The following is a 25871-nucleotide window of genomic DNA, read 5'->3' on the forward strand; positions in this document are numbered from 1 at the left end:
AAGTGTTACTATATCATAATATCCATTTAGACTCGCTACATAGAGAGGAGGTGCTCCATCACTAGAACATAAATTAATATCTGCTCCCTTACTGAGCAATATTTGCACGGTGTTGTAATGTCCGTTTTCACTTGCTGAAAATAAGGGCCCTGCACCGTATTTCATGCATAAATTAATATTTGCGCCCTTCTGCAGAAGTAGTTGCACTGTGCTATTATATCCTCTCTGACAAGCCACGTAGAGAGGACTGGCGCCATCTTTTCTACATAAATTAATTTTCACTCCTTTTTCACTCAATAAAACTTCTATGGTTTTATTACGCCTAAATTCACTCAAGTAACCCTGCTGATATTCTTCGTTTTCCGTAGTATCATTTCCAGCTGCCAATATCAAAGAACTAGATTTATCTTCGTCTGTTTGTAAATTCACATCAACTTTCAACCGAATCAACTTACACAACATTTCGTAATTGTGAAATACTGATACAATGTGGAGAGGATAGAACAATTTCCATCTATAAGTCAAAAACTTTTCTACATGTTCTTCCGAAAACAAATTAAACAAATCAATTGAACCATTGCAACATACTGCAGAAAACAGAGAACTATCTAGAAGCTCTGAATCCATTTGTTTCAGACAGTATAGGGACAAATCTGTATGAAAAAATACAATAAGAGCAAATAGTGGTGAAATTTCATTTTCTAAACTTACAAATGCAAGTTTAGATAAAAGTAAATTTTTGTATGCCTGTTGCTGTTCAATTTTAAGTTCTTTTCTTTCAGCTAACATTTTTAGCTTTTCTGGATGATCGTCTATTTCTTTTGTAAAAACTTCAATCACTTTTTTATTCCTCAAACAAGGATTAAGGACGACATCTAATAAACGTTCACCGAAAATGTCTGAAAAAAGCCTATTTCCAAGATTAAGTATGTATTTGTTACTAAGATAGATAGTCAACGGATCGTTTTGGACAAAACAAGTTTCTAATTTCACTTTTCTTCTGAGGAAACCGATATCAGCATAGTTAACTAAATCTACGGGATAATCTGTTCCAAACACAAATGTGGTAACTTCCATGACAAAGTCATGATAAAACATATAGGTGTCTCCAATTCTCTTTACGAAAAAACCTTCCAGAGATTTCAAATGGTCGCCAATGGTGAAAGGGGCTGTATTACTATTCATTCCACACAATTCTAGCGAATGTTTGAATTTATTTGAAGAAAATTCGTGTTCAAGAATATCGTTGACACAAAGATTATTGTTGAAGAAAATCAAAAGAACTAGTGCACAGTATTTTTCTTTGTTCCTCGCATTTCTGTAGCTATGTATTTCCTCTTTAAAAACATCAACAGGTTCTTTAAAAAATCGCAACCCGTCTTTTTGGTATTTTGTATTGCTGGAATAAAGGTTGCATAATAACGGAAAGTAGGTTTTAATTTTGAAAATTTCAGTCCACTCTTCTTCAGATAAATTGATATCAGGTGCGTATATTTTCAGAATTTTCCGTTTCTCGTCATCAGTTAATTTGAATATCTCATCATCGATGTCTACGATATTTGAATCAATTTTGAGCAAGCCTTTTACTCTTGGATCGCACAAAACACATTTTCTAGTTGAGATAAGAATTGTAACTGTTTTTAATCGAGCTTTCAATTTTTTTTCATTTTTCACCCAAGAACTATATGATATTTCATCAAGGGACTCCTTGCCAATTGGATCATCAAATACAAATAATTTTCTCTCAAACGTTTCTTCATTCACAATTTCATTCACTTCGTTGACCGGCTTAACATTCCATCCTCTTTTTCTATATTTGAGTGCAATATGTTGAATGATCGCTGATTTTCCAGATCCTGAGTAACCTGTTACAATTACTAGATTTGTGCTTTCAGTTACTTTTTCGACTTCTTCACTTGCTTTTGTTGGAATAAACATATTGTTTTCATTTTGCCATAAGTCAAAGATTTCATTTTGATAAGTTGGCGGCTCTAAGATAAAAATATAAAACGACCTTAGTATACTTCAGAAGTTGAAATCCAAAACAAGAAAAAAAATCAGTGTGTGTGTGTTGATTCTAGTAATCAATAGATTCTAGCAATCACGAATATATTCTAGTAATAACTTTAGAAGATATTCTAATAAAAGACCTAAACGATTAGGTTTAAAGAATTGAAAAGTTAGTTTTAATACATTCTTGATATCTTCTTTATCTAATATATTGAAAACATACCTTTCTGTGATGGTTTATCTGAATTTTTTGCTAAAAGGGGTTGATGCTCTTTAACTCTAGGACATTCCGCATCATTATTTCTTTTGCAGACTGGCCATTCTAGAACATGAATAAAGCAAGGATTGTTTTGATTTAACATTTAATTAAATTAAATACATAAAAATATGAATATTTATGATCATTAATTTGTACAGGTACGATCTTAGTTTTTTATGTACAAAACATTCTGCGTCACAGCTAAAATGTTCATCGGCTTATTATGAAAGGTTTTAGCAATACGAATAATTTTAGACAAGCGATATTCATTTCACAAACCTACTTTTTTGATAGTGGATGGTCAGCACAATAAAGATGCAGATAGGGATTATCAATCCTAAAAGTATTGCTGCTAGAAAAACCAAGTAATCCCTATCATTGCTAGGAATCCTCCCTGAATGTATCTTTTTTGTTGTAATTGGCGAGAAAGTTGAGGATGATCTGTTAAATAAAATTTGAAGTGTAAAAGAAAGACGTTGTATTCTTCTATACCTTCTAGCCATTTATGACAAGAAAGTATATTTCTTTCTAATAAATACAATTTAATGTTAATTCTTTTGAAACACAAACACAAATTTCTTCAATTCTTCTTGATATTTATCATTTGTATTTCTAACATCATATCTCTTTGTCTGTACATGTCATAAACCTGAGTCACCTGATCACCAAATTTACAATTTTAGTAGCGTTATGGTTTTCCTAAATATGCAGACAGTGTCTATTTAGTTTCAGCCGAAGTAAAGAATAGTTTTAGAATATTGTATACATTATCCGGGCCGCTATTGATAAAGTTTACAACTTAACTCCTAACCTCTCGTGTATCCAGCATCCTTTATTAAACTTTACATTCATAGTTATATTTATTCTATCTTAAATATTCTATCCTATCAGAATAAAAATAAGGAATCACATTAAAAACACAAAAAAGCTTTGAATATTCAATTAAAACCTCCATATACTGATTTTTTTGTAAATAATCTATATCAACTTTGTTTTAAACATGTCATTCAAAACAGTCGTAAAAATATGTAAAGGGGGAACGTTTTTGAAAATGATTGAACAGCAGCGATAAAGGGACTTAGGCACGATTTTAGATCAAAATTATATTTATTTATTTTTTATGTATAAAATGGTTTCCTTGTGCCTTTGAATGATTAACTGAAATTTGAATTTAAAAGTCAAGTTTTAAGAGAGATAAAGAGGTTATAAACCATTGACGTGTAAACAATGCTCGAGTCTCATGATTGTTTACAAATAAAGTAAAGTATATAATTACCATTTTTTTCACAAAATGACTTTTGCACAAAGTGAACTAATTCAATGTATTCATAAAAAATATTTTCAACAGAAAGTAACATTTGATTGAAACGTATACTAATAAAACACATGTGTAAACAATAACAAGGCTCGAGCTTTGTTTACAAAACAAAGAATTTTATACTCCTTTTCTTTGCATTTAACTCAATACTTGACTTTCAATTTCATATTTGATAAAGCATTAAAAAAACCTATTTACTATTTAAAATATGAACAAGAGGCCCATGGGCCACACCGCTCACATGAGCAACGACTACCATGATAAATCAGCTTCCTGGAGTCTTATACTAAATATCTGAACAATGCAGTGAAATAGATACTGTATAGAAAAATTTCTTAAATGTTTTTCTTCGTATATTCTTATGCTAAACATTGAATCTCTTTTGTAACTTGATCGGTTCATAGTCATATAACATATTAAGCATTGCAGTTCTAAAAAGATCAAGAGCAAGAAAGCTTTAAGGCTATTCATATAATTATAAACGTACATCAAATTTTATACCCTTTGTAATACCCCTTGTGTTGCCCCAGAATTGATATGGGGTCACAGTCTTATAACTGTGAATTAATAAATGTCATGATGCTTGCTTGAGGGGATTACCTTATGATATAACATTTTAAATTTGAGAATCATTCACCACTTGTACTATGTGTGCGCGTCGATAGGTCAATCTGAGGTCAGGGGTAAACAATCATGGCGCTGCGATGTAAACAACGAAAGGTCGAAGGTGCGTGATCCCCGGTAGTAAGCCTTATAAGATATACGGCATGTTACCGTATAATTTAGCTACATTGATTTTCACAGCATTAGCTTAATTTAAGAAGAAGATATTCTTTAATCAAGATTTAACATGTTTATGGCAGGACTAATAGATTAATGTCCCGTTCCGAATTTGCTTCATGTTCTTTTTTTTTTCTTTTAAACAGTGGAGTTAAAGAAACTTATGATATGAATTTACAATTCAGGTTGAATATTCTGCAATGAAATAATATTTGTACTGTGAAGATTTATGATAATTTACCCAGAGGCATAAAAATGTCACTGAATTAACCATATAAACACATTATTTATTAATATGAAACATACACAGTATTATACACTGCACCTCACACTTAAGAACATTACACATTGTTTTAAGTCTGGTGATTACTTTATTTAAATACGGTTGACTCATTGGACCTCAATGTTATGTAAACATACATGATAGTATAGCATCTATATTTATACATTCTACAATAATTTTGCTTCTTTTGTCTTTCAAATTTGGAAAGCTACAGTATTTTAAAACACTATAGCATGGACAGTGAGATCAAAAGATTTTTATGTTTCTTATTAATGTATGTTGAACACCATGCAAGTGCTATGTCATAAATGAAAATCAAAATTCATGCTCACATTGAACATGAGTTCAACAGTAGTAACTGGTGCACTGGCTGATATTCCCAAAATTGTCTTCCTAAAATTCAACCAAATTATAATTCAGTTTGTGAATACTGGTGTATATTTTTTCCAGATTTCAGCAATCAACTTTAACTTGCTATGATAGACTTAGTCCATGATGTCATCAGCAACTACATGTAAACAGTACAACTGAAAACGTACAATGGTGTGAAAGAACTAAAAATTAAAGATCTCAATAGAATTTTGAGGGAGAATGATGTCAATATTAAATCTCTCTCTGTTGAATCAAAAAGATTACAATTATGTAGTATTTTAAAAGTTCCCATACAAGGAAACGATGCAAGTTCAGATATTGTGAGCATAATAAATAATGCCAAGTCTAGATGGACTAAAGATATTAGACAAATACCCTCTGTCACAATAGACAAGTTAAAAGGTATTTAATACTGAGTGAACAAGGTGACATTGAACAAACAGAGGATGCTTGCCTTCATGAAAAGTTTACAGACACCTTAATGTTGAGATTTAAAACATCCAGAAGCTATGACGTGTGGACTTCTGGAAATATCCATTCGTTTGAGTATAATTCTTTGAAAGAACAAGGCAGTGTGTGTTTGTTAAGGTGCAAGTCTAATGCCTCATGGACAACTGGAAAGGTTTATGAAACAAGTGTTGTACTAGATAAAATAAGTGGAGATCCAGTTGGTGCATACTGTCTCTGTGTTGGAGGGTAAGTTGCATGGTCTTAAAAACTGATTTTTTTTTAATTTAAAATTATTTTGAAAAGATTTAAATCTTTGAAATGCCCTGTAAATCGTGTTAAATAGTAAATATCTATCTTTCCTGTTGCATAACTAAATGAATGCATTGTCAGTGCTGCGACAGCATGCAGTCATACAGCTGGAATGCTGTTTGGAGTATCTGAGTTCATATCCCATGGATTCAAAGAATTACCAGATGGTCCAGCAACAGAAAAATTGGCATACTGGATTAATCCAAGGGGTAAAAAAATAAATGGATTGCCTGATCCATTATTGTTCATTTGTTGTGCCTACATTTTCATTTTGTTATTTTATTTTTCAGTTTTATTGTTAACAATCAGTTTTTTCAGCTGTGCTGAAATAACCAGACAACTTGTATGAAAACATCATGGCTGTGCCATTTGAAGCAATCAGCTGGTCTGATAGCATGCAACATAATGGTATCAGTGTTTGTCAATTCCTAAATATATTTGTTTTGACATTATACTGCTGCTGTTAATTTGCTCAATTTCAATGTTGTGAAAGTTATCTAATGCACTGAAAAGAATTTAATCAATGATTTGAATCAAGTATGTGGAATAGCGAAGGTAAGTACAGTTTTATACGTGGGCTCGATCAAGTGAGGAAAGAGTATGTTGTAAGAAAATTATCAACATTTAAATATTTGTACTCAATCATGATTTTTAACATAATGTGAAAAGCATGCTGGTTCATGTTTTTCAATGAGTTGTAATTAACTCTTTTATTATACACTTAATATATGTAATAAAAAAGCATGCATTTATATGCAGTAATCATTTGACAATTACTGTATACATGTATTCCTGGGTAAATTTGTGAGTTTTTTTAACTTGATTAACCTGTCTTTCAGGGTCATCATCCAAACCAAAACCATTTCATGACTTAGCAATTCACAAGAAGAAATTCAACAAGGCACCGAGAAAGAAGAAAATAGGAGCTTTTGAGCATGATCCTCGACATCCCAATTACCAGAAAGTACATTTTCAAGATAACCTACAGTTGTTTTCTTCTTTAAGAGAGTGTAAACCAAATGCCCCAATTAACAAGCTATTCCAACCCTCTAAATGTAGACCTCCAGAAGACAGGGTTTTTTTTTTTTTTACAAAGAACACTCAGTTCAGTATCTTCCAGATATGTATACTGTGACAGAATGCAGTGATCCCATGGTTCCATCAAGAGAGGAAATAGCCACTGAAATGGATAATTTGCCAGAAGAGCCATCTTTACCTGGTACAGCCCTACAATTAAGTCAGAATACAGATAGCTTGACAAAGAACAAGGTACGCTTAGGGTCATATTTGGCCTATTTTCAGAGGTTAACAAATTTTGGTCCAAATACTCTCTAGGACATGGGCTTTCTATATATAGTAATATTATCTTTGTATCACTAATAGTTTTTGAGATACCCGGAAAGAAAGATGACATGCAAAATTATGACGTTATTTAACGTTAATGCCCTTAGTGGCAATAAAATTCGCTTTCTTCTCAAATATTCAACGAAATAAATTAAATTAAAAACTTTTTAATAAATTGATACCTGGGTGCACATTACACAATTGTGGAGTTTTTACTACAATATAAAACTGTACATGTTTTCATTTGGCTACCTAAGGAGTTAACTATTCACAGTCCAAAGTATGGGGGGGGGTAAAAAAGGGACCATAATCAAGGGTTGTCAAATGATTCCTTTGACTTTTAAAAACTTGAAATAAATGTTTTTTAATATTAATATGATTCAATGATTACATAACATTTGCTTGCAAATAATGCAATTTCCTTAGTTGTTAATGTCTGCTGAAGTCCTCATCAAATCCATGGCGCATTTTACAAGACAGTACACGTAACCTAGGACACATCAATGTACTTTATATGATGAGTTGGCTTATATTTGCATTGATAATAGTATCCCATGAACAGTTCTGTATTTGTATCAAAGACCTTATATATATATTTATTGTTAAATTAAAAAGAGAAACACTTATATGTATAACACATCATATTTGACCTTTATGCACTTAAATACAAAGTTTCCTATTACTTAACATTTGTCAATAATAATATTCAATGAAAGCTGGTGTGAAGTATTGGTTTAAATTATTACATGCAATGATTTTAACCACAATAAAACAAAACTAAAATAAAATGATAGTGGTCTGGACTCCATGGAGGTTTAATTAAAATATTTTTTTCAAAGTATAACACATTGTTCATTTTTACAGTTTGATCTCAAATACAGTGGTACAATGCCCAAAAATAGGCAATATTGATATGAATTGCTTTGAAAATGTTTAACTTTAAAATATTTTTAATTTGATAGTAAAGATATGCTATGTATTTATGAGAGTAGTTTACTTTACAAGTTAAAAGATAAACAAGCATATAAATAGAGGGGTAAAAGAAAATGAGGTTATCCCTATACATGTATTTCATTTCAATGAGACACAATTATGAACAAAATGTATACAGCGTTTGAACAATATTTGTTGTATACATACAATATCAATTATTGAAAAGCACATCCATTATACTTTATACAGCTAGAAATCAAAGAGCATGTCATTACTAAATAAGCCTCTAGACAATGTGATTCTGACATTCTTATTTTACACATATATGGTTTTATATAATGGTTGTCAATATTCATACAATAAATCATTTGATATTGCAACTTTGTCATAAATTGATTTGCGTATAATCTTAAATTGCAATCAAAATAATTGTACAAATAAATCAATCAACAATATACTTGCATTTAGGTATGAACTCAAAACAGCAATATACACATTCAGGTACTTTGTAATCATCACTAATTTTTACAGATATCATACACTAAATTTCAGAAAAATTCTCCTACCAAACATGTTTTGTTGACTGATTTATTGACTGATGAGTCACTTTGAAATTCACTCCTCTTCTGTTATGGAACATCTTTCTTCATTTTCTTCCTCACTTTCTGATTCATCAATTGGGAGTGCAGCAGCATCCTCAACAGAACTACACCAATCGCGCACACCACAGACACCACTTTCCTCATGACGAGCAAGACCCAAGAACCAAATCACACTGGTAATATGAGCACACATGCCCACAACTCTTGTACCAACTTTACATTTGCAAAACCAAGATTTGATACTGATATCATCATGTCTTATCCAGAGTAAGTATTTCTTTGCGGAAATGTGTCTACTTTGAATCTTGGCACACAGGATTCCATCAAAGTCATCACTGATGAAAATTTCATACCTTCCTTCCATAAAATGTTCATATGCATATGACTTTGCCAATCTTATTTGGTACACACCTAAGGTTAACTGGCGTATTTCCTCCTCTGTCAAATGAGGGAAGACTACATCATGGGAGTCTATCTTCTTCCATCTTATGCTCCGCTTCTCTAAACCTTAAAAATATTATTTTCAAATAAAAGTTCAATTTATTCTCAACCAATTTTTATATTTGAAAATCCTGCCAAAACCTTGTGAGAAAACAAAATCAAGATTCAAGATGATGCTCACCACTTGTCTCAACATAATCCTTTAACTCATTCACTCCGTTTGCAAGAAATCGCATTTTTGCAGCCATGGCAACATCTTCCTCCTCAATTCCAGTGCTCAAGTCTGGTCTAAACTTGTTGCAGATTGCACTTACTATGCGGACATAATCGCCAATATGTGGTATCTGTGTATTGGGGATGGTCCTGCTCAAATAATTCCATGTCTTGAGCCTGCCATTCACTGACTCGACAACCCATCTAAGCTGTAACACACAACACATACTATGAATATGCATATATAATACACATGCATGCAAATTAAATATACAGTAACACTCGGTTATAACGAAGTCGTAGGGGCAACAACTTCACACTGTTATATCCATTAATCGTAATATACGTATAACAATTTTTTTTAAAAATAAGTGCTTGGGACTCAAATAAAAACCTCGTTATATCCAAGAAATCTCTATATGTGTGTTTGAAATAAATATGAGTTTTACTGTAGTGCAATGTAACTAAAAGGAAAAGTTTGTTATATCTTAAGCTTTGGATTCACAACACATCTGTACTATATGATACAGTACTAAAACACATCAATAACATTTTAAGCTTAAAATTTTAAAAAGGTGACCTGCAACAACATAAACAAATTGAATCAGTATTATATTGTGGCATGTTATATTGTACAAGTACCTTGGTCACAAATCTGGTTGAATTGGCTTCTTCTGTTGAGTGTTGCTTTGAATGACGAGTCAGAAAGGATGGCATTTCAACATGTATCCCCAAGTCATCAAGCAAAGCTTCTGCGTCTCTGAAACCTCTGTCGACAATAAAAATATCGTCTTCTTCTACCCATTTCCTAATGTCCTCTACATTTGTCTGGATCATGTGACTTAAGATCTTTGCATCGGAATTTTTGGAATCTGCCAGATAGGGACCTAATACAGAAATTATATATCCAGAAGTTGATACAATCATCATCGGTTTAACTAATGGCCGGTGTTTGTGGGTGCTGTAGGAACGACGTGAGAAAGAAAAGTTTCCGCTTTTTTGGAGGTATACATAAGTCCCATCGAGTACAAGAATGACTGGATTATCTGACATGCTGCATAGAAGTTCCTTGGCAAGGGGACGAGTATGGTGATTAATGACATCCTCCCTTGATATGTGAGAGAACCCCAAATGCTTTGGCACAAAATCTTCCATCAAAGCATTTTTCGCAGATATAACAGCACGTCGAACCTGGAAATAGAAAACCCAGTTTCAATTAATGTACATTCAATCACGTACGAGTTTTTATTTTTTATGTATAATAAAATAATAAGAAATCTTAAATGTATTGTCTCACTTAACATGTCCATACCTGCCATTTTTTCATGCCAAATAAGGTTCCAAGTAGTTGATTACTTAAACCACATCTAAGTTTCGTCAACAATAATGCTACACATGTTCTAGTACTTCTGTTCTTGGATGATCTTAAGTTGGTCTCCACCAAATACGTCATCAATTCATCAAACTGATCCTTTGTAACACCTGTTAGATTGTAGTAATCTTCATTTTGCATTCCATGTGGATCATCAAAATTCAGTCTCTTGTTCTGATTTTGGATTGCTACATCCCTGGTTTGTTTTAAAACTCCAACAATGGTGGTCCTGTTGACATTGGAGACAGAACTTGTTTGTTTCAACAGATGCAATGCCTCAGTGTTGAGATCTCCATCAGATATATGTTTAGGACAGCATCTAGAACCAGGTGGAACAAATGTTTCTTTTTGGATGAATACATTTACACCAGTGTTTTCAGGAACAACAACAAGCTTTGGCCCTGGCTTTTTACATATTACACAGTTGGCATGACTTGTAGAAGTACTTGGGATGGACAGTGTTACTGAAGGAGGGCTCTTCATACTCTGCTTTGATAATGTTTTCTGTATTTTGTTTGGCTCAGGGCTGTTGCAAATAGAATCTCTTGTCGATTTTGTTTCACACATGTGACGACATTTTCTACACAGCATGCTGTCATCAGAAACATCCATACGGAGTCTTCTCTTGATGAAGTCTGCATGCTCCTTCTTTATCCTGTATCTGTCCTGTTGTGATGTTCTTTTGGAGCACAGCAAGCAGGGGTAGAACTTAGGCATTCTAAAAATATATTAAAAAGTCATTAATCACACACAATCACATTACTGTACAAGTATAATAATGCTACATGTATATGACAGATGTACATTTAATATCTGCAATGATGAAAGAACTTTCTGTAGAATTTTTTTAAAGAAATTCAATTTAATATCTTTAAGGTTCCTCCACACCCAGTGACCTGTACTTTTTAGAAGTGCATTACAACATGCAAATTCAACATATTGTTCTAGCTACCGGTACATGTAAAATATTGACCACTTCAAGTGTATTACTTGACAGTTCCAAAGGTTAGTCATCTGACTGCCAATCCTTTGGACCCCAAGATATTGGGTTCTAGTCCAACAGGAACTAATATTTTCATTGACTTGCGCAAAGTTTTTAAATTTCATATTTTCCCCCAAAAAATGATTTTTTCTTCCATTATATTAGAATAGACTTTATCTTTGCATTATGATTATACATTAGTTTATGTTGCCTTAATAACATTTATCAAGCTGCATGGAGAAACCTTAATACCGGTTTTTAAATAATATAAAATAAATGGTAAAATTATAAAGGATTGCAGGTATTAAATTATAACTGCTATTAAGATATTTTATCGTACCTCTGTTTATTGCTATTTCTTCATCATCACTATGGAAATAAACTTAATTTGACCTCTGAACACTGGTAAAGTCACACAAACATGAACATCCGATTTCTGTAGAATGTAGAAAAATGTACAATTACTTACATGGCTTCAAACATCTGTTCATATTTATTAGCATTTACAGTTTCAGTTGAAATGTGATAATACTGTAATTATAGATTATGTGTGGCAAAAGTGAAGATAACTATTTTTTTGATTTTGTTTTTTTTTATTCCATTCAAATGAAAAATCCTGAGGATGAGCATGCATACGATGGATTCAAATGATTAAAATTCTTCTTAAATAATTGTACAAATACCTTTTATATCAGAAAACTAACAGAAAGAAATCAGTTACATGTAACATTTACTATGTTATTGCTTTGCAATAGCATAAAACCCTTTAGAACCCAGTGTATTAAATAATCACCTGTTTTTTCGGTATAATAAACAATTTATTGCATAAACATTCAGGAGATACAAAGATTCATTCATCCAGGGAAAACCATATTTCCTTTGGGCATTGCCCTTGAGAAATGGATGAATAAATCTCTGTATCTTCCTCACAATCATGCGATAAATGTAGCATTAATATCGATAGTACGCATCTGTAGATTGTCATATTGCAAATTCTGGTCAAAGTTACATGTAATAGTCTTGATTTGGCTACTGCATATGTGGTTGGGCAGTTTCCCTTATGCCTAGCAGAAACATGCCACATATGCCTTAATACGTGCTTTCACACCTGATAGTTTTGCATGAATATATTCATAAATACACATCAAAAATAGCATCACTGGGCCTACAGAAAAAAAATATTTTTATCTTATTTCCAAAAGCAGATAGGCCTGTTACGTGAAAGCAGAGACGTTATTTATGTCTCTGGTGAAAGGGACATGCAAAATGACATATCTTTATACAGTGACAACTAGTTTGTTTGATTTTTATCCTCATCTCTACAACACACGCCAAAAAAATTAGCGGCGTCGGGTCAGGGTTGCAAGTCAGAGGAATCTCGGATTAACATGCATTTTGTTGCTTTCCTTGTTTTCATAAGATCGCCAATCAATCCTTACCTAATACAATCCCATAGTGGTACATCAGTTGTGTTGAATATGTCTACGTATCGATAACATAGTTCCGTCAATCACTGCACCGTCATTCATTCAATCTATTCATTGCGATTGTCGAACTTGTCGTCTGGTACGCTACGACAGAAACCGCCGAACGAAATTAAAAATTCCGAATTACAATGATTACGATTTTGCATTTATTTAATCAAATATATTTTTAAAATTTGGATTATTGCTACATTTGTACTTGAAATGCAGCAATTGTAGATCTCATGGTACATAATTTGGCGATTTTTCATTAAAAATATAAGCCACGGGACTTGTTCCGGAAATGACAAATGTTTAAATTTCACTATGAGCACAGCAAACGCGATTTACGAAATATGTTTTTTTCGACTAGTAATTGCAATAGCTTTGACATATACAAGTATTATCTATCGCGTTGCCTGTGCACATATCAAAATATTTACATACGTGTGTACAAATTCGTAGTTTTTTGCAAAAAAGTGAAATCCAGGTTAAGTTTGGAATTTATAATTCTGATATGTGACGTTTTGGCGCCATTTCCCATGCATGTTTCAAGCACGAGGGTTGTCCAGATTTAACTTCGAGGGGTGATGGCAGTTTATCTGCTGCTTCATTTTTTATGATTTTCATAGGCCAAAATAATATACTAAGTGTACCTTGTTCTTTAATTGAACTTGTAAAGCGAACGCCAGAGGAAATCCGTGCCATTGAAGAAAGTACTAAAGGCCAGGCAAAACATGTTTTGTGGCATGACTACAGAAAAGGTATTATTACAGCCTCAAATGCACACATTGTTAAAACTGCTATGGTAAGTCTTAAAGCAGGGAAAACCCCAAATATCAGCAGCCTACTGAAAACACTCCTGGAAAAATCATTTAAAGGAAACAAAGCTACTGAATATGGCAACACATTTGAACCAGTAGCTCTGCGAAAATTTGAGGAAGACATGAAAAAATGTCATGTAAACACAAAAGTAAGAGAATCAGGATTATATCTTCATTGTGTTGGATATGTTGGAGCTTCACCAGATGGGTTCTTTCTTGTGATTGTTGCGGAAAATCTCTTGTTGAAATTAAATGTCCATTTACATTAGCAGCAAGCAATCCCAATCATGACTTTGAGAAAACTCTCTTTTTGAAAAAAATAGGGTGAAAAGATAACACTTAACAGAAACCATAAATATTACACTCAAGTTCAGGTACAGATGGGCGTGACGAATATCCACAAAACCCACTTCATTGTATGGTCACCTGCTGATTATGTTCATGAAGTCATTGAATTTGACCAAATGTACTGGAATACTGTATTTGAAAACATTTCTCTTTTTTTTTGAAAAATTTCTAGGGCCACACCTAATCAAGATGAGTGCTCCTCCTAATGAGTCAGAGGCAGCTGCCGTCTCAGACTTGAGTATCAAATTTGGGCACTGTTTAAGATCTTTGGAGAAAGAAAAGGATAAGGGCATTTTATGTCAGTGCAACTGTGGATGTAGAAAATGGTATCATTGGTCATGTGTGTACTATGATCCAACCGAGTATGAAGATTTAGATTGTCAGTGGTATTGTCCTACTTGTGTAAGGAACTGTGACATAATATTTTAAAAGTCAGACAATTCACAGTTTCCTTGAAATCAATTCTGAGTTTTTCTTTGCTCTTGAAGTTTTGAATTATGAAAATATCGATCCCCAAACCTTATTAAAACATGATTTTAAACAAGTTTGTAGTGATATGAACATATATTTGATAATATGAAATAAATAGAAAAAATAACCCATTAATTTTTATTAAATTAATATTAAATTGAAATTACGGTAAATCATGATACAGGGTACAAGTATTTATCACACAAATAGAACTTGGTGGTGTGTATATTGAGCAGAATCATTTTCCAACTCAATACTTTTGTATACACTACATCAGACAATGACAGTTGAACTTGCATAACATATAATATATGCATCTCAATTATGTATCAGCATTATTTTTAGTTCAGAAACACCATAATCATCAGACTTTAAATAAGGATTTTGAAAATTACATGTAACAAGATAGGCACAGGTTTTGAATATTTGCTCGTATACATCAACTTGCGATAGTTTTAATTCTTGTCTTAGAATGTTGAAAGACTTAATCCTACGCATACATCGTTCCACATGAACTCGTGCCCTGGAGATGACTTTTGACTCTGATAGCTCATTTGCGGTAAGTTGTTGTCTGCTTGCACCCTTGAAAGAAGGAATAACTAATTTGACACCACAAGGGAGATCCTCTTCAATCGTAAAGCCCCTGTCCACCATAACTTTTTGTCCTGGTATAAGGGAGTCAATAAGGTCCAGGCTTTCTTGTGTGATCTGTTTGTCCGACGACTTTCCAGGATAAGCTTTAGAGATGTATGTCACAGCCCCTGAGGGATGGATCCCAACTAGAAATTTTATTGTAGAGTGGTGTTTATAATTGCTGTGAGTCTGTTTATGGTATTCCACACTGGAAGGTGTTTCACTGAACAGTTCTGTACAGTCCAAAATAATTCTCAAGTTTGAAATGGTTTGAAGCAACTTGCAAGTCCACATCTTCATCTGGCTCTGCGTTTTTACATAAAAGTTCCAGTTCCATAGATAAGAGATTGATACAGGTTGTGAAATTTCTGCAGAACTGACTGGAGTTCACACCAAAGCGAAGACTACATTCTTCCAGTAAATGTCCTGTCTGTAAACGATACAAAACACTGAAGAATTCTTCTTGTAGACTAAGCTGCCTGGTGACACCAGGCTTTCTCTTCACACCGTAGCCATCCAGATTAAATGTTGGACATATGTTGTTCTTTCACCATGGAAGTACTGCATTGATGAAGCTTTTCGTTGTAGATAAGTAAATAATGAGTTGAAAACATCAAGATCCAAGCCAGTGTAAAAATTAAATAATTGCTTATTTTGCTGTATGACTTCCATTTTGAAGATCTGATTTTTGAAACACATTTCTTGGTAAATCTTAGAGTCTTTTTGAACAGAATTGAAAAATGTAGTGAAATCAGGGTCACTTGAACTTAGATCTTCGAAATTCTTGAAACTCTTCCTGTCAGACAGTGTTTGTAAATAATCATGACCATTCCTCTCTGGTGCCTGTTAAATTAATAGAATCACTTATTAATCGCATAAAATAACTCTAAAATATATATGGTTTGAGGAAGTCAGCGAAATGATCCAGATATATATTTCCTGTACATACATTTTTTTAAAAATCTATAGTCATTTTTTACAAAAATACAAATTTTAAAACAAGAAAAAAGTATATACTTCAACAACTCTCAATGACTCTAGGAGAGATTCATGCTGATTGGTAGTCTCTGAAACAGTGTCAACTGAAGCTGAAAATAAATAAAGCATTTAATTTCTAATTCCCTGGAATATATGCAGTAATCTATTAGACCACATTGGCTCCTTAAATAAAAAGTATTTTTTTCAATGAAATCTGACAATAAAATCTAACAAATAGCTGACTCTTACTGCTGATTATGCAAAACTGATTACCTGTACTTTCAGAAAAAGAAGATGCAGTTGGTGATGGTTCATGTAGCTTATCATGTGATCTGATCATCAGTTTATTTGGACCCCTTCTCTTTGGTTTTTCCTAATTATGAAAGAATAACAGAATAAAATACAAAATGCTTAGATTCAGATTTAGATATTTGAGTTATTTTAAAAGATGATAAGAATACTGGTAATTGTGTCACAGGGAATAATTGTAACTGACCATTAAGAGTCAATGCTATACATCAGTTCAGAAACATTAATGACTTATGCAATTTTAAATGTATATGAGAAATTAAAAAATGAAATGTGAAATTTAAATTAGAACTGTAGCACCACCTATGCCAGTGGCAATTATGGGAATACAGTTTTTCATGGATTATTCTTTATATGCATACGACTAAAATTTTGTAAACAGTGCACAAAAGTACAAGATAAAGTTTAAAAAGAATGCACAAGTCTACGTCATGTTTAGGCCTCACGTTATATTCCTCGATTGTACTTGTATATCATATATAAAACCTACATGGTTTGACTTATATAATTATAATTTTGGTGATTGCATACGTAAATATATACATATTACATGTTCTTGCCTTGTGTGAAAATATCGTGGGAATTTTGTTTTTGTTCCCCGGTTTTCTTGATTTGGGGTCCGGGCACAGGTCGTTTTCAAAGTGACAACTACAAGCTTCTGGTATTCTGATGGCGTCCACTTTGTTCTCTTGCCACTTTCGTAAACAACTTCTAGTTTGCAGGCATCGGTCCACCTTTGAAAATATTCTGGGTCCTCGGGAAATGTGAAGAATGTACAAGTTGCCCCGTAGGCACGGTGGTGGTTGCAGCCGTATGCAACACAAAAGTCATTTTTGCCCATTTCGAAAACAGTATCTAATGTCGCTTTACCCCTGACCTCGCTTGACCCCAACATCCGCCGCAAAGCATTATCGGAATGTACAAGACGAGAATCAACTTTATTTCCTATGCAAAAATTCAATCCCCCCTTCTTTCACACTGTGGCCTAATTCTACCCCGGGGATAATGATTTGAACAAACTTGAATTTTAACTTACCTAGGAAGCTTTAACATTAGTTACAGCTTTTCTGGCCAAATGGTTTTTGAGAAGAAGATTTTTTGAAAGATTTTTCTCCATAGATTCCCATATAAAAATTCGACCCCATGTTGTGGCTAAACCAATCCTCCGTTGATCGTGACTAAAGCCCCTTTCACAATTGGTGCACGAGCAACGAAATATTTGTACGACCGAAATAATAGATATGGTTCGTAAACTGTTGCTGAAATAATCGCATATGAAAAATTACTCGTACGAAACTCACACGATTCAAAGCGACCGTTTAGCGTTGTAAACGCATTGAATCCTGCGATTGATCTTGCGTCTGAATGCGACTGCTGTACAATGAAAGTGAGTGTTGTAGGATTATGCAATAGGATCGCACCAATGACTAGATGATCGGACGATTGAAAGTGCGCTTATGCGATAGGACATGCAGCGCTCGTCCGATGATGCGTTTCATCGTACGAATGCTCGTGTGAGTCAGAGGGGTATATAAACATGTACCACCCTTTCCGACGCTCTTGAGTAATAACAATTGAAAAAAAGATACCACCTAAGAAGATAACAAAAGCACCAGCGAAAATCAAGGACAATTCTGGCCTAAAACAGAGTGTATACTGTATCAGGGAACTATTCGCCCCCGATTTATTTTCGCTCTTTTTGTCAGTCAACGGATTAAGTCTTGGCGAACTCCAATATTTTATGCTATCTTTCTTTCACCAAAACATTGTTTGGGCGAATTCAAAACATGCTAAAACCGTAAATAGAAGTGAAAATGTCACGGGGCGAAAATAACCCTGTATCCAGTATATACAAGTGGCAAAGCATGAAAACTGAAACCGATAAATCTTGCAATGATCGTAAAACGTTGCAAGACTACATGCGACACGTTTAGCAACAGTCTCATGGTCGCACAACAGGTGCATAAACAGCTGCAGTTTATTTTACGATTTTTAAAAGTCGTACATCGCTCTTGCGAGTACACAAAGATTTCAAAACGTTCGTAGTAATGTTGGTGCGTTGCATTGCAGAAATTTAGATCGCATTCGGTCGCGTCTGAATTGTGTGATGTCCTGTATTTTAAGAGGACTTGATAAAACCATAAAAACGCATGCAACGAATGCGATAGCTCGCGCGAAGCAAAACTATTCTGAAAATGTTGAAAAGTGATTGTGTGCCAATTGTGAAAGGAGCATAAGACAAAAATGAATATATAATATTCCTATGTAAAATTTCGACCCCCACTGTGCGATCCAATTCTTCCTCCATGGTTCATAATTTGAATATAAACGTAAATCTACACTAACAGAAATAACAGCTTGCCTGGTCAATTTAAGAAGAATACTTTTATTTTATTTTTAATTTAGAATGAAACGTGTCGACTCTCATATATGCATTTAATTAGGTTTCATTCTGGAGTAGAAAAATTATAAATTTGTAATGACGACCATCTTCCTGCCTGAAATCTTTTAAAAAGAACTATGTTACCTATAATTTTGGCGAAAAACTTAAAGATCTGGTCTACTTTTTCCTTTCAGGTGTGTGGGAGTAAAAAAGATAATTTTAAACATGATATGCATTAACGCCTATACATCCACTTTGGACTGCCCTAGTGTCAAAACCCATACTCCAGGAGACATGAAATTTAATAGAGGACTTCCGGATAACATAATTATGAAGTTAGTTTTTATACAGATGTGTGAGAATAGAGAAAAAGATTTTTAAGCATTACATGCATTAACACTATATACCCCCCACCCTGTGTCCTGAACCCCTGGCCCAGGGGCCATGAATTTCACAATTTAGGTAGAGGAGAAAATGGTCATCATAACCATGTATTAAGTTCTCTGCCCATATGTGTAGGAGTAAAGAAGAAGATTTGATACATGTTTACTTTATGGCCACATTGGCCCCACCCTAAAGCTTGAACTTCTAACACAGGGGTCATGAATTTCACAATTTTGGTAGAGGGCTTCATTGACATTATAACCAGGCATTTAGTTTTTAACAAATGTATATGGGAGAAAAAGAAGATTTTCTAAGATTTAATACATTTTTACTCCATGGCCATATTGCTCCCCCCTCCCCGTCGGTCCTGAACCCCTGAGTCAAGAGTCATGAATTTCACATTTTTGGCATCTGCTTCATGGACATCATAATCATGCATTTCATTTTTTAACAATAATTTATGGGAGTAGAGAAGAAGATTTTCTAAGATTTCATACATTTTAACTAGATGTATATGGCCATATTGGCCCTACCCTAGAGCCTGAACCCCTGACCCAGGGGCCATGAGTTTAACAAGTTAGGTAGAAAGCTTCATGGATAGCATAACCATGCAACCAGTTTTGTTCCTCACATGTGTATGAGTAGAGAAGAAGATTTTTGAAAATTTGGTTTTTTTTTGCATATTTGACCTGTGAGGGTCAAATATGTGGGGTCTAAATTTCACAATTTAGATTCCTCTTACCATAGAGATGCCCCATAAATGGTAACAATTAGCCTTTAAGTTTTTAAAAAGAAGTTAAAAATGTAAAATTGTTAACGCACGACAGATGACGCACAACGTAAGACGACGGACGAAAACAGATAGCAGTAGGTCACCTGAGTTTTCTCAGGTGACCTAAAAATTGAAATATAAACCTAATATTGTTTTTCTTTTCAATAAAATGCATTATACCACATTTGAAAAGAACAGGGCGTGCAGTTTTCGAGATGTTCAATTAGAAACGTGCAACGCAAGGCGCACGTCGCACGACGACTGGCAGAAGCCAATAGTAATAGTTCACCTGAGTGACTATGGCGAGTAAAAAAATATGTTACATTGTATCAATCTATTGATAAATGTTAGTAACGAAAAAAAATAAACTTAAATTTGATTCTAAGTAAAAGAGGGAAAATGCATTTTACCATTATTGTGATCGGCTTCGGCCGATCACTATTGTGTCCATATGAGGCATCAAACTGATCATGTTGATTGCTTCTTGCTATCAATATATCATAATTGCCGATCATTCCTTTAAAAGGAATACTTGTTTCGCCTATGCCTGTATTTGGACGGAAATTACCTGTTACTAAAATAAGCTTCAGGTACCTAGCTGTCGCAAGTTGATGATACACTGTACTGTTTTATAATGGTGTCTGTAACAACTGATTTTTCATAAATTCGGAAACCTCTGTGTATAATACTTGTATTAGTTGATATTCTTAACCGCGATAAGTTCAAACAAAATGCAATGGATCTAAGTGTTAATATAGTACACGTTTAGTGTTAATGAAGATATCTGTTTATAACAGGTGTGCTCATACTCAGACTAAATTAAACAAAATGATTAAAAGAAACACACAGAAGATTAGATACATGTATCTTAATTGCTCTATTCTTTTCATGTTTCAATTTTTAAGTAAAAAGAAAATATTTACTACATAGTGGATTCGATCCAGCGACTACAAAATTAAAAAGACTTAAGCTTCTGCGTTACCACTATAAAAGTTTAAAAATTGTTACAAACATTTTAATTAACTGGTATTTTTCAATTTAATTAAGTAATTAAAACGAGAAGAATTCGGAATATTTTTTTTATTCATTACTTGCTTTAAACGTATTGTAAATGACAGAAGACATATCTTAAACAACAAAAATATATAACTCATGTATTTATGTCTAATGAAAAAAATATAGTTTTGAAATTTTGTTTTCATTCTATACCAATGCAAAAATAAATTTTATTGTCAAATATAATGATATGACAAAACTTTATTAACACTACCTTTCACAAGATGGTTCGGCAAGAAAACATCCCTCTCCAATTGATATGCACGCTTGGTCTGTATAAAAAAGGAATACATTAGGAAATTAGCACTTAGTGATATTTGAAATATTCATTTTAAAGATGAAAAAATATGAATAAATTTTTTGAAGATGTTTGAATATGATTAATTAATGCATAAAAAAATAAATTTCAACAGATAACTTTATAGCAACGGCGGCATACGAACTTACCAAAATGACATTTTTTTATTTGTACTTTCATGTTAAATACTGAAATCTGAATGGCTTAGACCAAGTTAATAATCCGTTCTATTACCCTTAACGTTAGCAACACACTTGGCAACGGGTAACCTAACGTATATTACATGCGCGTAAAATATACGCGTACGGTTTGTCGTAGAATTCACGTCATTTCTATATAAAAGCAGTAAAATTTTCTCTAAGTTTAAGACATTCAGTATAATAAAATAACTTGTGCCTGTTAAGGACAGTACCAGTTGATATTGACACCAGGCGAAAACCATCATCAACCTCGGCTTCGCGCCGGTTGACAATAGTTTTCTCAGGGTAACAATTTCAACTGTTACTCTCCCAAACGGGCACTATTTTTATAAAATCACTATTATAAAATAGATGATATATGAAGAAGGAGATAAATTCTTCCTTTTCCTCGGCTGCCTGAGGGTAAAGTGTACTAGTTTAAGGATTTGGCGCTAAGCATGCGCACGAAAATGTAAAACTTGTAAAAGACTCATTCACTATTATTTCTAAAATAAATAAAACAACAAATCAACTCTCGCATGACTAAAAGACCTTTGATCTTACACACTCCTAACTAAACCAATGAATGTTAAAAACTATATATGAATATGAATGAAACTAGAAAACTGACCAGTCAGGAAGGGCCCCGCTATGACAATTAACATAGAGAAGTGAAAAAAACTTTGAATTCCATCCTCTTTATATTAACAATGATGAAAAATAAATGCCCGGCAGAAGATGTAAAGAACTGGAATATATAGGATCTCGTGATTTGTAGTTGGATATGATTTTCATCAAACAATTAAAGTGTTTTTTTCCTGAGCCTTAGTGAGGGGATAAAACACACAAGTTGGATAAAAATCATACATGTATTATACTATAAATCATATGAGATTCTATTTATCCCATGTTTTATACACCACAATCAATGTTTACACTGTTTATAAAACTCTACATTATTTTACTTCATTATGCCTAGGCAAATCCCATTGTAAAGTCACAACTGTGGGATATCAAAAAAATATCCAATGAATCATATCCACAGGATAAAGTGGGTTAACATGGGAAGAAATAAAACTTGTTAAAAAAACAAAGAATTGATACCAATGCAATGATACCTAGGCTTTGCCTCAACTTCAAACAAACATCACTTGCAGACACATGTGTACGGTAATACATATAAAAGATAAAGACAGACCTTAGATTTTCTGAAACATGCAGGCAAGATAAATAATCTCAGGGGATTAATTATCCTGCTCTCATCCATTTATTGAATTTAATCAGGGCTTACAGAAGGAACATTTTCAGGTACTATTCTTAAGTTTCTTTAATATAAACATCGCAACCAAAAACAACAACAACACCAAAACATCCATTAAAAAAGAAAAAAAAAAAGAATAAAAAAAACTGGTATCTTATAATTTTTTTGTTTTTTTTTATTTATTGTAATTCATATATTTTTTTTTATTTTACAGAATATAAGTATTTGGACTAGAATGAAATATATTCTTTATCAAATACCATCCTTTAAACTGAGGGGTAAAAATATTAGGTCATACAGCTCATGGAATGAGAGTTAAATTTGCTTCAAAACAAACATCAGTGCAGACAAAGGTGTTCATTAATCTCGATGTGACAGAGATAAGCCTCTAAATTTTCTGCAGCAGGCAAGATAATTAATCCAAGGGGATTAATTGTTCTGCTCTCTCATCCTTTTCTTCTAAATTTACAATAAGATTTTTTTTCCCGAGATGACAGAATGGGGTTATTATCTGATTACCTGTTAATATTAACAGCATTAAGGCAGTTAATATATATCTTGATTTTAGAATTCAATAAAATTATTATAGATTATTGTGTACAGTATTTTAACCAAAATAAAATATAAATATTATATTTTAAATCCATATTTCAAAGAATGTACACAATACTACACATCATTCAAAATTGACCTTAACTTCAAAACAAAGTTCATTTGCAGACACAGGCAGTGCAGTAATTCATCTCAATGTGACAAATAAAGATAAAGCTTAGGATTTTCTTCCTGTGGAAGGTTAATTAATCCCAAAGGACAAATATTGCACAACCTTCCATGTATACAATGGTAACATTCTCAGCAGTTATCTTTCTTTGCCCATTCATTCTCAGCAGTTATCTCTCTTTGCCCATTCATCCTTATGCATAGTTAGGAATCTACCCCACCACCCCAGCTCCAAACCTGAAGACATAGAGAACCAAACTTAGCATCAAAATATCTATTTCTGCCTACTGAACTACCATACCAAATTGAACTTGATTGGACAACCATAAAAAAAGTTATTAGAAAAAAACAGGAAATTTGTGGACGGAAGAGTGACAGACGGACGGACAGAAGGACGGACGGACAGAGTGATTACTATAGGGCACCCGCAAATAATGAATGTGGGCCATAATGAATGTGGAAACGTAGTAAATTCCAGTGATCTGTAATTCACTATGTTTATTGATTATTGATATATGAAATAACACATTAAATATCACTATATTAAAAAAGATTTTGGATCCATGAATAAATCACACTTTAACACACACACACACACACACATATATATATATATATATATATATATATATATATATATATATATATATATATATACATACATAACGTCCGTCTAAAGTTCATGGTCCATGAAAGTCACATTTTTAAGAGTAAAGTGCATGGAACAAGAACCTGAGAATCTACTTTTTAGAGGTTAGACAAGCAAATGCAGATAATGGTTTAAAAAACAAGTAGATATCGCATCTTTTTCTCGGTCTTCTTTATCTCAGACTACTGTTGAAGTAAGGGTTATGAGCAGATACTTACGTTCAAAGATTCTATTGCTGAGATAAGAGGATTGGTGGCATCCATACCTAAAATGACTGCAGTTGTATGCATTCACTTTAGATACACGATTGACCAAATATAAACACACACCTGGAATCGGATCAAAATTATGATTTTTAATCTATTACGTTACAAATAGATTCAAACAAGTCACAGGTATTTTTACGGATATTGTGTTAAGAAGGGTGGCTGTAGAGGCCACTTTTAGACTATTTTAATCACCTTGAAAATAAGAGTTCTTTATAAACATAAAGAAGAAAGAAATTTAAATTTAAAGGTAAAATGTATAGATTTTTTTATATGCTAAAAAATAGTTTACAACTTACAAGTTCATAACTACAAATTAAAAGGTAGACCCGAAGGCAAATTTGTTAACCAATCAGTCTCCATAATAACATTTCAGTAAATGTGCTTATATATGATTTACAGGTAAACCTTTAGCTTAAGAATATAATTATTTACCCTCTTGAATTCTAATTAGTCGCTCTGTGTAGCAGAATTCTAACAACTCTGTGAAGTTTTGGTTCGGTAAACACATGTATCCATTACGCTTGCTGCAGTTTAGAGCAGATGACCTTTCGCTCCATTCTGTTTGATTGAGGGGACATGATTGTGTTGAATAAACCGGAAATTTGTAACCTTCTAGCTTTCCCTGGAATTCAAGAAATGCTTATATGTCGGAGGTATCTAAAGGGAAATCAACAAGAGGCCCATGGAGCCACATCGCCCACCTTCGAAACTATGATGTTATATGGTCATTCAAAGGATATAGTGCCATATGGCCCCTCGGTAGAATAACAAAAAATATTGTAAAGTATTCGAATTTCATACTTATTTTTGCATACACTTAATCACTGACGCCGACCTTTATGAAATATCATTTTTACCAAAAATAAGAAAATACTATGCAAGATAATAAACTAAACTTTTAATGGTGTTACACTGTTATCTTCCAATTCCCTAATTTTTCGTTCTGCCCCTCCCCCCCCCCTCACTTTATATAGCGATCAAAATATTTGAGACCATATAGGAACATTTTCTTCCTTACTAGTTATTGTATTTTTTTACAAAAAATATTATAATAATTATTGTATCTATCAAAAAAAATTCCTTTAGATGTGAAGAATAAAATTGTACCTCAATGCGCTCAATTTCTCAAATTAAAAACATTCAAAAATTTAACTGGTATTCCCCATTATAAACGACCTGGCGTAAACTCGTGTGACTTTTATAACC

The 25871-nt window shown here is 33.2% G+C and overlaps 1 protein-coding gene, 1 long non-coding RNA gene and 1 pseudogene across 2 annotated transcripts; all 3 read right to left on the reverse strand.

The window, feature by feature from the left end:
* Positions 1 to 2535: 2535 nt before the first annotated feature.
* Positions 2536 to 25283, reverse strand: LOC128184990 (uncharacterized; annotated as a pseudogene).
* Positions 7515 to 13240, reverse strand: LOC128184989 (uncharacterized). The gene is made up of 6 exons (XM_052854654.1): positions 13108 to 13240; positions 12009 to 12104; positions 10627 to 11404; positions 9957 to 10505; positions 9283 to 9523; positions 7515 to 9167 (listed from the first exon to the last, which is right to left on the reverse strand). The coding sequence occupies exons 3-6, from the start codon at positions 11401 to 11403 to the stop codon at positions 8674 to 8676; spliced, it is 2061 nt and encodes a 686-aa protein (XP_052710614.1). The 5' UTR covers position 11404; positions 12009 to 12104; positions 13108 to 13240; the 3' UTR covers positions 7515 to 8673.
* Positions 14313 to 17181, reverse strand: LOC128184991 (uncharacterized). The gene is made up of 3 exons (XR_008243800.1): positions 16659 to 17181; positions 16425 to 16495; positions 14313 to 16250 (listed from the first exon to the last, which is right to left on the reverse strand). It is a non-coding gene; the product is annotated as an uncharacterized LOC128184991 (long non-coding RNA).
* Positions 25284 to 25871: the final 588 nt, after the last annotated feature.

The sequence above is a fragment of the Crassostrea angulata genome, chromosome 5 (assembly GCF_025612915.1).
Source record: "Crassostrea angulata isolate pt1a10 chromosome 5, ASM2561291v2, whole genome shotgun sequence".
NCBI classification, from domain to species: domain Eukaryota; kingdom Metazoa; phylum Mollusca; class Bivalvia; order Ostreida; family Ostreidae; genus Magallana; species Magallana angulata.

What these genes read in the sequence shown, in the direction of transcription:
- LOC128184989 (XM_052854654.1), bottom strand. Translation starts at nt 11,403, where the DNA reads ATGCCTAAGTTCTACCCCTGCTTGCTGTGCTCCAAAAGAACATCACAA. An exon ending in TTGGCATGAAAAAATGGCAG is followed by an intron (nt 10,506 to 10,626) that starts GTATGGACATGT and finishes TTCTATTTCCAG; the next exon opens with GTTCGACGTGCTGTTATATC. An exon ending in CAACCAGATTTGTGACCAAG is followed by an intron (nt 9,524 to 9,956) that starts GTACTTGTACAA and finishes TGTGTGTTACAG; the next exon opens with CTTAGATGGGTTGTCGAGTC.